Genomic DNA, 13,570 nt, shown 5'->3' on the forward strand with positions numbered 1-13,570 from the left:
TCACCAGCGTTCACATTTCGTCTTCAAATGAGACGCTTAGGGATGCTTACAGATGATTAATTTCACAGAAAGAGGGACTTGGTTATACTCTGTGTGGAAAATATCTAAAAATTATCAAGACTATCTGCAATGCATTCCATATATATTTCATGTTTTATAATCTATGACCTAAGAAAAAAGTTTAGGGATGTAGAAAGAAATAAAAGACAACCGTCATTTACGCTGGACAAAAATTACTGTTGACATGCTACCACCCAATCTCGCTCTCCCTCTTTTTTATGCAATTGCTGATCAGGTCACAACAATATTATAGTAGATTCTTGAAGATGAAGACAGAATCTAATTAAAATTTTATTTGACATAATCGACGTAAAGTCCTATAACCACTTAATAAATAAATGTTGACATTGATATTGATATTGATACTTATCTTTCTGTTGCATTTATAAAATATCTGGACACTAAATCTTCCCCCAGCTACACTGAGTAACATGCTCATAGAAATCATGTTTCATTACAGCTACTACTCCCTTCTTGAAATAAGCACTCTAGGCTAAATATTGGATGTATGGGGCTCCAATCCTACTTGTATCCTACTTATTATTAAACATAGGCCTAAAACTTACTATTATTATGCCATAGCTATAGCTGTCACTACTATAACTACCCCTGCTACTATACTCTATCCGTTAATTCATACTATGCCAATTGTTAGATATGTTCCATACAATATACACATGCTCTTGCAGTCCCTCAAGGTTGGTATTAATTCCCTAGAGTCACAGAGATTGAGTGACTTGCCCAAGTCACAAAGCTAATGAGGATCCAAACCCAAGTTTGCCTCACTCCATGCTCTCTCAATAAAAATAAGGATAAAATTGTGTATCTAGTTTGACTAATTAAGGAGACATTCATAAGCCAAAGAAGACAGAAGCTTGTTGTCATTTCAAATTAACTTCATAACTCTTAGAAGGAAATAAAGTAATTTTCCTGTCTTTTCTTTATTGCTATGACTCATGCAATTGTTTACCAGATTTTTAAAACGGGCACTTTATTACGCTCAGGATGAGTAAATGTTACTTTCGCTGTGTGTTCTCTCCGTTCTACTCTGAAAACATGAACTGTGCTAGATGCTGGGAAGTGACATTTGTTTTTGTCTTTGAAGAACTTAAAGGATGTTTGCTGAAGACGTGGCAAAGAAGGGTTTCTAACTGCGCAAAGGCACACATTTGAGACAGGATCAGGGTGACCAGGAAAGACTGTAATAAGAACATTTGGTAGAAAATATCAGAGTAGCCAATGAACAGTTTCCTCAGGGGTTGAGCACTGCTAACATTGTCCCACTCTCTGCCGTTCTGGCACGTCAGCTTGCAAGTGTGCTCGAGTCTCTCACATCTTCAAAGCAACGATGACAATAACCCAACTTAATAATGGATAATTCATATTCTCTTTGGCTTTGTGTTCAACTGAATTGAAAACAACTTTCTTTTCCCTAAGGCATAACACTCCAACGTAGGGACTACTGAATTGCAGAAAGAAAAATATTCCCCTCTCTTACAGTATTTTTCAATTTCAACAATCTCTTGCGACAAGCACTAATCATCCTTTGGAAAACCATTCCTTATCTATTTTTATGTTGCCTCAATGCCTTACATTCAAGATATTTGTATAAACTGTAAATTACTGTATTTTAATTTCATATGGCCTGAAAGGATCTCTGATTTCTGGTATAAAACCTTTACATTTCTTATCCACAGGTTGTCCAGTGGTCTGTTGACTTGGAAATGCTTGTATTTGAAGATTTCCTGATACTTTCAGACCCTTCAAACCTGCCTTGAGACACGACTCTGGCCATTGTACCTGTTCTGTGAGACCCCTGCAATGCCCTTAAGCAATTATGAGATCCCTTCACATGTGGAATGTATTTAGCAGATAATTAGCACACAGCTGGTATTACCACAAGTCATTAAACGAGGTCTTAAAATGAAAGCAGACAGGGAACCAGAAGCATGGACTATGAGAATGCTAGAGCTGTAAGGGACCTTTGGTGTCACTTAATCTAGTCTCTCATTTTCCAGGAGAGGAAACACAGGCCCTGTGAGAGGAGGTTGCTCAGTCACTCAACTAATTGCAGTTTTGTGGGGACTGAAACTCAAGCATCCTAACTCCAGACTAATGTCTATGTGTCAGGAGCATATGTTGTAAATGACCCTAAAATGTTACAAGTATTAACTGTTCGGTAACAATAAATCGAAGTGCTACAATTATGACAATTGTTTTGAAATGAAATACATGCACAATAGTTTGAGTTTTCAGGTACCATCACATATTAAGTTTTATACTATTTGAAACACATATTTTAAAACTTTGAAATAGAAATAACACTTTATTGAAAAAAATTACTGGAAAACATCGATGAAAAAACCTGATATTTGTTGACACCTCAAAAACAGTCTGCATATGTTACAGTAGTACATTTAGCTATTTTATGCATTTAGTTTCTTGCATAGTTTCCAAAATGTTCTAGAAGATAGCAATACTTTAAATGGAGTCAGCTGGAGTTTTAAAAGTATTTTAAGAAAACCATAGGGCAGCCTGGGTGGCACAGCGGTTAAGTTCACATGTTCTGCTTTGGGAGCCCGGGATTCACCAGTTCAGATCCTGGGTGTGGACCTACACACTGCTCATCGAGCCATCCTGTGGCAGGTGTCCCACATATAAAGTAGTGGAAGATGGGCACAGATGTCAGCTCAAGGCCAGTCTTCCTCAGCAAAAAGAAGAGGATTGGCGGCAGATGTTAGCTCAGGGCTAATCTTCCTCAAACAAAATTAAAAAGAAGAAGAAAACCACAATCTTCTTTGTCCTCTTGCATTCCCAAGAGCTCTGATTGGTTAATATTCCTCTTGGCTTAGGTCTTATCAAAAAGAGATTCGAAGCTATGTTTCCTTTTAATTTTGCTTCAAATTTTTAAGTGTGCTTTCATATGTATACATATATCACTTAATCACAAAAACTGGGCAAGTGGTGTGGGAGGCAGAATTCTAAGGTAGCCCCCTGGATTTCTGCCCATCACTGTGTATGCCCTGAAAAATCCCCTGACCTTGAGTGTGGGCAGCACCTACGAATATGATGGGATAGTCACTGCTGTGATTACAGTTAAGACTTCATCTTAGCAGACTTGAGACAGAAACTCTCCTGCATGCTTTGAAGAAGCAAATAGTGGTGCTGTAAGGGCCCGTAAGCAGCCCACATGGTGAGGGCAGGCCCCAACAGGGGCTCAGAGTGATCCCCAGTGAGCAGCTAGCAAGACAGGAATCCCAGTCATACAGCTGTAAGGAAGCAAATTCTGCCAACAACTTGAAAGAGCTCGGAAGTGACTCTTCCCCCAGTGCGTCCAGATGAGAACATCATCAGGCTGACACCTTGATGTCACCTTCTGAGACCCTGGGCAGAGGACCCTGCCTGGACTTCTGACCTACAGAACATGTGCAATAATAAATAGGTGTTGTTTTAAGCCACTAAGTTTGTGGCTACTTTTTATGCAGAAATAGAAAACTAATAAAAACAAAAGTAAATAACACTAAAACCATTTAACCAATAAGGAGACTGGTTCAGAAAGATGAATGGACTTGCTTAACTTTATTCTGAAAATTAGTGACAGGACTGAAATTGGTACCCTGGATCCTCATTTATACTCCAGTATTCTTCCCACAGTACTATAGTGCTCCACAGTAACGAGTATTATTGCTAGATTTCCTTTACCCCTGCCCACAACCAAAACAGATAATTGAAAGCATAATATACTGTCTTCCTCTTTACAGTTAAACACAGAGTAAAGAAATGACTTTATTAATTCTCACGGCAGTTCTGTAGTATAATAAAAACATTAATCAAAATCATATTAATGTTCAGTTGGTAATATTTTGAAGGAATCTTGAACCAAATGTCAATCCTCATCACTAAACACACAATATTCTGAATAGTCAAGACTGGGAAATGTGATAGGTAATTCTACCCACTTTTTGTATTGTTTCTTTGGTGAATTACTTTTGAAAACCACTACAAAATTCTTTATTTTGAGACAAGGCAAATCCAAGCCTTTGTGCACCATCATCGTTCCCCAAGCCTGGAAAACAAAAGAGAAAGTGAAAAGAAAAATTAAATACGCATGCGATTAAGAATTCGTTTTGGCACAAAGTAAAATGAAGCCCATAGTCGTTTACTCACTTGGCCACAATTTTGGCAGATAATCTCACCATTTGTTTGATAGTCTGCAAACTTCTTTTTCAGTGCTTTGTTTTCTCTCACAATGTAGAGTTCCCTAAAATTATCAAGGAGTAAGAAACATCTCCGAGAATTCACAAAGGACCAATATGAAGGCTATGGGTATGTGTTGTTGGGCCTGAAGTTTTTGGACCCCATGCTGGCATTATCCCATACCGCATTCTTTCTCTTCTTCCTGTCTCCCCAGATCATCAGGCAAATGCCCCATTTCTACATACACCTCTGAAGGAGTATGTTGCCTTTTGTGGCTTCTTCCAAGTCTCTGGATTATTTTAACCAGACTTAATTGCTTAAAAAGTTGAGAAGAAATATGAGTAATTTGATGTGCCTTGGATCAAAATGACTTTGGGTCTTACACCTCTCCCTCCTTGCCCCAGTGCACAAGTAAAAGGCGAGAAAAATACATTACCATGCAAACTCTAATCTTAAAACTGGAGTGATTACAGTAATATAACACAGCATATTTGAAAAATTGTTTGAAATAGGGACAATATTTAGGGACTAAAAGAGGGGAGGTTCTGAAAAATAATGAATCTCATTTGTACTACTTTGGAAGAACATTTACGATACAACCTGCCTCACCCCTTATAAAGAAACTTAAAATTGAGTCTTCCTGGACTTACTTGAATTCTGGTGTCATATTGACATGGTGCATGTTCTCAATTACGTAGATATCTTCTCCAGTGCAGGCCAGCATACTGCAGTTTTTGCATAGGAAATTTATTAATGATGGGTTATCCTTGTAATGCTTTGCGATACTCCTCTTGGTTTTCATTTTCTTTTCCATTATACTTTGCATCTGTAATTCCCAAATCTGCATTGAGAAAAAATATTCAATTTTTTTTCATAGTTTCACTGAAGTAAGTCTCCTGGAATTCAGAGATCTTAGTTCTGAAAACAGACACTTGGTCCATGGTCTAGAAATAAAATAATGAGGTGATGGCCCCTCAAAGAATTTAGTAGATAATCTCCTGTAATCATGGAAATGTAGGAGCCTCAAGTGTTCAGAAAAACTGCCCATTCCATTTTACAAAAGTTGTATTGTTAGAAAGTTTTTTGCAATATTCAACCAAAAAATCTCTCCCTCTAACCCCCCCCATTAGTTTTAATTCTGTCTCATAAAATAAGTCTAAACTTTCTTCCCCAAGGAATCTCTAAAGAACCAAACATTGTTATTACTTTACCTATAGTTTTCTCTTATATGTGACAAGCCCCCCAGTTTCTTTCATCTTTCCTCATGTGTTGTTAATTTCTAGACATTCCGCTATCTTAGTCAATCTCTGCTTTACCCATTTGTGGCAGAAACTACTAGTTTCCCATCCAGGGGAAACATTTCCAAGCCAGTGGCCATTGAGACTTAAGGAGATGTTGAGTGAGATTTCCAGAAAGTCTGCTTAAGTATCAGATAGCTGGCATGTGCACTTTTTGCCTTTTCCACCTTCTTCCTCCTTACTGCCTAGAATGAGCATGTGGCAGGTGAAATTTTAAAAGCTATCTTTGTCCTTGAGAATGGAAGCCAAATACTAAAAGGGCAGAGAAGAGAGAGAGAGGGAAGAATCCTGGCTTCTTCATGACATCACTGAGCTATCAAGTGGATCTAGATTGCCCACATGCTTTATGTGAGAGAATAAGCCCTTAAGCCACTATATTCCAGGTTCTGTGGCTAGTGGCCCAGCTTATTTCATAACAGAAACAATGTGGTTTATGAGAGATATAAAACTTGAGAGAGGGACTGGCCCGTTCTCACACCTACATAACATCACAGTAGAAAAACCTGATTCTTAAATAATTTACCTCCAAACTGAACCTCTCATCGATGACAAATTTATATTAAATTATAGAGGAAGCCATTGTTTTCCTTAAGACTGAAGGGAAGTTTTCAGTAAAAGTAAATTATCAGTGCAGAAGAACAAAGCTGAGTGGCCCATCTCTTTGGCTCTTGCCTCTATACTTTAGGCCTTGACTGGAGGCAACCATATTTAGCACAGAAAAGAACAAAATCTGGCAAGCAAATCTGTGGGCCATATCACAGTTTAATCAGACAAGTACCAAGAATAATTTCCTATTTAAATTACAACAACATAATAAATTGAAGTAGTCTCTTCCCTTAAAATTTATTTAGGTTGTTCTTGAAAGATATTTATGGTTCTATGAGCTGATTAAAAGATGATTTGGCATAGGATCGCATACACGTGGGCAATTAAGAAACACCTGTGAGTGCGACAGAAAAAATAAAAATAAATCAAGGTCAGTGTATGGATATGTGACTAGGACAGCAAAAACTAAAAGAATAGCTCTAAAATAGTAAAGAATCTAAACTAACTGGAGGAACAAAAAAAGAAAAGAAATCATAATAAAAATATGGAAGGCACAGCTATAATCAATCAAAGTCCAACTGAAATGTAAATAATGTGGCAAAACTTGTTGGGGCAATGCCAGGGAAAATTTTAACAATCTTCAACTTGCTCCTACAAGTCTGATTTGATTTTAGAAGCTTTTAGTTATGTATAAACCCTGTATATGACATAGAAAATAGACCTCACTCTCTGTGTCAACTCTCACCATTTCTTAGCAGTTCTTCTGAACATTGTGTTGAGAAGGATTCTCAGATCAGACAAAATGAGCGCTGTGACCTGGTAGCAATGTCTGATGAGGGCTTGGAACAGAATAGTGGTGGCACATACCACACATTATTGTTGTCCCTACTCTGAGTTTGGCTACCTGTAGTAGTTTTACGAGGGTAGGTCTCTTAGCCAAAGGAGACCTACAAAGGTAGTCCATTGTGGGATCCCCAAAGGGATGGTATCTTGTTCTAAAGATTGTCTGGAAAAATTAGACTCATAAACTCCAAAGGTTATTCTAGAGCTTACCCAAAACGACTGGTTTTGAAACATCAACCTTTGAAAACTTCCATGTGATTCATTCATTTAGGACATTAAATGTAAGGCAATAACTTTCCAGTGGTATTACATGGCCACAAATGTTTGATTTGACACTATAAAATGTTTGGTTTGCCTTATATTTAAAGGGGTTTTAAAATATAAATTTGTGTAGAAACCTGGCCAGGAAACCTTGGAGTTGGTTATAGCAATGCACACCAATTTGAAAGCATCCCTTTCGTGAAACTCTATTTAGGGTAGAGCCAAATCCAATGTTAAGAAACTAACATTCACACCCATATGCAAGGGTGTGAATTTTCTTCTAAATGGATTGTTTGCTATTATAGTAGTTACAGTCTTTAATTCAGTGGTATGGGGGATTTCCTGAAATATTGTAGAAATACACTTCCTTCACTGTATTTCTCTCACAACTCAAATGACTCTATGTTAGTAAGTTGAGATGCAGCTCGAGGACATATTATGTATTTTCTTATTATTCAGAGTTAGCCTCAGTGTCACTCACTCTAAGAGACCCTTCGCAACCACCCAATCTAAAGTACCCATGCAGTGGCTCATTTCATGTCATTGTAGTCTAATCCCCAGCACTTATCTCTACATAATGTATTTCTTGCTTTATTTCTGTTTATTGTGTCTCTTCCTCAAATCTCACCATGTACACACTAGAATATAAGCTTCATATGCCAGGGGTCTATTTCTGCCACATGTTCTTTGTTTCTAGAACATTACCTGGCACACAGTAGGCATTTTGTAAATATTTCTGGAATGAAAAAATTGTACTTGTACAAACAGATTGGACCAAACCAAAATAACCAGGTTGGGTTAAATGAGGGAGTTGCACTAGTCTTTCTGGATTGAGGGCAGCCTAATTTTATATTACCAAAGTTTATGGTTGGTCCCACTGGAATGGCTTCCTGACAATTTCTGCCTCCCGTGGATCTTGATGCTTTGTATGTGAATCTGGACTAAGCACAGCTCATCAGACTGGAACTTATAATTCAGCACAATTTCTGTCTCAAGACTTAACCACAAAGATATTAATGGCAACCACATGCAGACATTTTAAAGTGAAAACTAAATTTAGAGAGGGCCAAAAACAATACCTTATGAGCATACTCTTCTGGTTTCATATTTTGAACATGGTCTATAGCTTTATACATCATTTTCTCTCGGAAAGCATTAACTGTCTCACGTTCAACAACTCCTGATCCGCTGTGGGCAACCAGGACATAGGTGCTTTCATCAGCTCTGGCTCGACCACGGGCCTGAGAACAAAGAGAAATCAAGTAAATGAAGGGCTAGACCTTGCTGTGAACTCTCACAATTTTGTCCTGGAATGATATTCATTGCTCAGCATCCTAGCCTTCAAACGATCTCTCTATTTTCAGTAAAGTTAGTTATTATACATTCATTGCAAGTTGGCTATTTGAAACTCAAAATGCACTTTCATGAAGAAGAAATGTTCTAGAGTGATGATGGTTAGATCCCCACACAAGCCCTCAAAAGCTTCAATAATGCAACACCATCCTGTCTAGCCTTTTTGTTCCCCAGGACCTCTCTCTCAAACCCTGAGAACAATAATCAGCGACTTGGACTGGGGCAGCCCCCCTCCCCTCGCCTGGTAGGAGGGATGAATGAGAGGAAGGGGCATCTCTGACCTTGACACCAGGGCTGTGGAGTGTGCAGCTCTGTTCCTGGCATCCTACATTGGATTCTGAGCACATTTTCCCGTGAAAACATGCTCAACATGGTGATAAGTTTCTATAGTCTTCTTTATACAATGATATTTAATCATGTTTTGAGTAACAGAAGATTTTGTGGTCTGGTCCAGGAACCTAACTATTACCTGTTATATTATCCTCATGAAAAATGCATTCTGAGTAATAAACCGCTGACTAATAAATCAACTCCTGAAATACAATTACTTCCTAATTTGGTGACTATCTGGTTATCTTAGTCTTCTAGGACTTGCCTTCTATTTGAGGATGAAATTTAAAGTATTGAAGAAAAAGCCTTTAGTTCGTTTCATAGGAGGAATATTATTTCTATTAATCAGCACAACTCCTGTACCTACTCAACAAAAGGTAACAATCTATTGTTAACATAGTGTGGACAAGAGATAAAGTGAAATTGAATGAAAACTGAGACATTGTGCTACTTTTTTCTCTTTTTGCATGTATACGCCTGCTCCCTCCAACATTTTATTATGAAAAATTTCAAATATACAGAAAAGTTGAAAGAATAAGGGAAGAATAAGGGCAGAAACAGCAGTCTTTCTAAGGTTTGATATGTCACTTTGTCAGACATTTGTGGGACACTGTACTTCAGATTCCTGGTTCTGTGGGCTCACAGAAATCCTAGGAATAAGGGGGCTAATTTTGATTCTTGTGGATGGAGCCAGTGTCACGTTCCTAAAAATCTTAGGACACATAAATAACAATCAAAGAAGAATTTTTGCTTAAAAATACAACAGGTATCTGGTTGTCATATGAATTAAACAATATAAAAGGCAGCAGCATGCAGCTCTTCAAGATTTCCCTTTTGATTTTTATTGAATTATAACTGACATATGACATCATATAAGTTTCAGGTGTGCAACATAATGATTTTATATTTGTATACCTTGCAAAATAATTTATCTTTTAGTTGGAAAACATATATTTTTAAAACTGTGAGCGCTGTTTTACTAAAAGAAAACAATTAAAATAAGAACACAAAATAAAAAATTAACCTCTTAGAGGTATTTGAATGTACCTGGACCATGGCTATTTCGTTAGTGACGAGACCGTAACGGATAACGATATTACATTCTTTAATATCCAGACCTTCTTCTGCCACTGTGGTAGCGATAAGCAGATTTATTTTTCCTGTGCGAAATTTACTAATGACTTCTTTTTGTTCATTCTGTAGAAACATTTTAATAAATTAAATTTTGTGATGCTAAACACATTAAAATCTTCTAATTAGGAGAAGAAATAATAAATTACAACTGGTCAGTGTAAATCAAAGGATTAGCTCATACACGGATTTGCTGCCATCTGTTTTTGGCATTGAACAAAGACATGATGGTGAGACAACATTTGACTTCCAATCTGGGATTACCACACAATAACAAAAATATTTCCATCCTCCAGTCTGGAGGTGGGAAGACCATCATTTATGCCAAGGAAATAAATTGATGGGTGACTTGGGAGGAAAAAAGGAGGAGAAGCTTTTAGTTGAGAAGAGGATAAGGTGATGAGAAACTAAAATGGGTTTTGCTTTTCACTACATTAATTTCAGAATCTTTAACATTCAGAGAATAAGATGCAGTGACATTTTTAAAGATTGTTGAGTTTTGAGTCAACAGAGTCATTCAAGCAAGAAACGTATGGAACATTCCTGAAAGGACATGTGAGCAACTGAAAACACTGGCTGCTTCCAGGGAAGGATGCTAGAAGACTGGAGGACAGTGGTGTGCCCTGTACCTTACTAATTTTGAAAGAGGTAAATATGTTATCTATTCAAAGGCATGATATAAATAAAAATAAGAGAATAAGTTATTAAATCAACTATATTTAAATTTTAAAAATCTGAATTTTTAAAGTTAATATAGGTAAGAAATTTAAATATGCACTCTAGCCCTTGCATAGGAGGAATGGGTGATCACAAACCTAACCTGATATGGCAAGTGTAGTTTTATTTTCATAGCCACTCTCACCAAAGCTGTTGGTACAGTTGGCCTTTGGTGCACATTCAGACTACCTTTTGCCCCCATATATTAAACAAAAATAAACATGTCCAAATGACAGTGTCTTCTCCTATCTCCTTCCCTTTCTTCTCAGACGTGTCTTTATTTGACTCCTAAATGCTGGACAATCTTGCAGAAGGCCCCCTCTACAGTCTTCTCTGAGAATTTCTCCCTGTTGCACTCACATCCACTGACAAAAACTTACATGTAATGGATTTTAGCAGACGTCTGTGCCTTAATTCAAAGGAGTAACTTTAATAAAGAGAATTTCAGACACAGTGTCAGACTCTCAAATCACATCAAGTAGATGCCTAATTCTTTTCCCAATGAGTAAGTACAACTCAGTTTACAAAGTGAGGATGTGGGGAGTAAGAAAGGTGGGGGGGGGGGGGTTCTATATTTTGCCATGCAAGCCCCAAGTCTGAAACGGATAAGGAGCAAAAAGTAGCTTGAAAACACATTTTCCATTTGACCTCGCCTCTTTTCAAAGAGGAGCTGAGGCCACATAAAATCAAAGTCATACCACTAAAGCTAATGTAATAGAAACTTAAAAACAAGACCAAAAACGAAAGAGTATAGATGTTATTTCTTGTAAGGATTAACAGAGAGGCTGCGAGATTGAACTTCAGTTTTGCACATGAGCTTCCCGGAAACTAGGGCAAAAAAGGAAACATGTTAAGTAAACTAGCGCTCATCACAAAGGAGGAAGTAAACTCCTCAGCCAAGGAAAACTGCATTTTCTGGCATAAATCTTAGAGGCAACTTTAACATGAGTACACGTAGAGAATATATCGAGAGTTATAGTGGACAATTTCAAGAACCATTTCTTTTCAGCCAACATTAAAACAAATTTAATTTGCTCCATTGGATGGAGAGATGATGACCATAACAGAATTGAAGTGTCCCTTTGTCCAGCAAGACTCAGGATCAATAGGACTTCAGAAGAACAGTTTACTTTAACAAGCCATCATTGTTTCATCCATGCTTGTAATGTCTCCAAGCGCCTTTTTTCTCTCCCAAGTGTTTTTGACTGTGCACATGATAAGTAGTATAATGAAATGAAAACAAAACAAAACAAAATTCTTAAAAAGGAAAAGAAAATCTCTTTTATAGTCTCAAATCTCTAACACATCAAATGTCTTAATTTTTCCAAGTTCCCTCACAGATCTCATCCTATGCAAACAAATTTACTTAGTTCTAATTATTATGCACACATTTTTGTGGAGATATGATTTTTCCACTTGATATTACATTGTAGCCATTTTCCATTTTGTCACTAAGTTTAAATTTCAATCATTTTCACAAAGGAAACTCAATATGGAAAGCTCCTCCAAGTATGTGAAAAAAATGACTACTAGGACAACGCATAGCCTGTCAAATACCACAGATTAGATTGCTATAAAACTCACATTTTATTTCAAGAACAAGTGTTTCATTATGTAAAATTATTTGTTGGGTGGTGAGAGAATTGATGAACAAAAGACTGCAACTAATTTGGGAAGAGCAATAACCGCATAAGAAAAGAAATCCAGAAGGATGTTTATACCTGTGTCATTGGCTTGAACTCACTGCTGTGTCCAGCTCCAATCAGATGATGGGCTTTGACTCCTACTTCTGCGAACTTTTCATTTTCAGTAATCCACTGGGAAAGGGCATACGCACTCTGTCGTGTTTTTGTGAAAATTATTCCTCGTGCCGATTCCTCAGTCCTTGTATAATGTTCCATTATGGTGTTTCTTAATTTGGTCAGCTTTTCATTTTCACATTCTGGGTTTTCAGCCAACTTTTTCAACTTTTTTTTGTTGTCTTTAAGAAATAATTAGCTTAAATTAGTAAAATACTCATGTGAATAATAATCACACTGGAAGATTTTATATAACGGTGGACTAGGATGTGGCTCAACTACAGTTAGTCTTGTGTTATACCTAGTTAACAGACTAGTTTAATAAATAAATTTATTGCTGTCATCTTGACAATAAAACCAGATGACCAATTGATTGATTGTGATCATGCAACTCATGGCTAATCTGATCATATCAATTAGAAATGCCCCCAATATGAGTGGCATTTCTTCTTTCAAAATGAATGATTAAGAGGGCCTTTTGAAGAGCTTTTGAGAAGTAGCAGGTTTATGTCAAAGAGATAAATGGATGAGACCATTCAGTAAATGTTACATAGATTCTTACCAAAAAATAAAGTCATGAGAAAACTATCTGTCTCTTCCAGTTCCAAATGTTTCTTTTCATCAACCTCATCTTCATCACCATTGTCACCACTCTCATCACTATCATCTTCTAGGACTGCAAACTTCTTTTCTTTCTCATCATTATAGAAAGTTTCAAGGTGGTTATATGCATCAATCATTCGGATTGTGTCATTAATTTGTAGGGCTTCATTGTACTTTCTCAAATGTTCTGCACAAACACGGTCTTTGCGATTTCCTTCTTTTGCAGCTATGAAAGAATATATTATGTATAGTGAGATAACGATCAAACACACTCCCTAAAATTATGCTGTGGACTTGAACATGTTTATGATACTGACCCCAGAACAGGCTTTATCTTGTTTTTGAGATGGGCAAGTTAACACGCAAAATGTTTCATGGGCTCTAAAAGGGGGCAAGTTTTCTGACTCCTAGATTTGCTGCTTGAGTTCTGCA

The 13,570-nt window shown here is 37.1% G+C and overlaps 1 protein-coding gene across 1 annotated transcript in view; it reads right to left on the reverse strand.

The window, feature by feature from the left end:
* Positions 1-3,624: 3,624 nt before the first annotated feature.
* The window catches only part of IFIH1 (interferon induced with helicase C domain 1), a 52,068-nt gene continuing 42,122 nt past the window's right edge, over positions 3,625-13,570 (reverse strand). Inside the window, exons 10-16 of the mRNA XM_001494330.5 lie at positions 13,098-13,364; positions 12,458-12,717; positions 9,936-10,085; positions 8,285-8,446; positions 4,908-5,098; positions 4,228-4,321; positions 3,625-4,126 (exon numbers count right to left, since the gene is read on the reverse strand). Of these exons, the coding sequence (XP_001494380.2) occupies positions 3,947-4,126; positions 4,228-4,321; positions 4,908-5,098; positions 8,285-8,446; positions 9,936-10,085; positions 12,458-12,717; positions 13,098-13,364 (1,304 nt within the window). The 3' untranslated portion in view covers positions 3,625-3,946. The remainder of the gene's footprint in view (positions 4,127-4,227; positions 4,322-4,907; positions 5,099-8,284; positions 8,447-9,935; positions 10,086-12,457; positions 12,718-13,097; positions 13,365-13,570) is intronic.

The sequence above is a fragment of the Equus caballus genome, chromosome 18 (genome assembly GCF_041296265.1).
Source record: "Equus caballus isolate H_3958 breed thoroughbred chromosome 18, TB-T2T, whole genome shotgun sequence".
In the NCBI taxonomy this organism is placed as follows: Eukaryota; Metazoa; Chordata; class Mammalia; order Perissodactyla; family Equidae; genus Equus; species Equus caballus.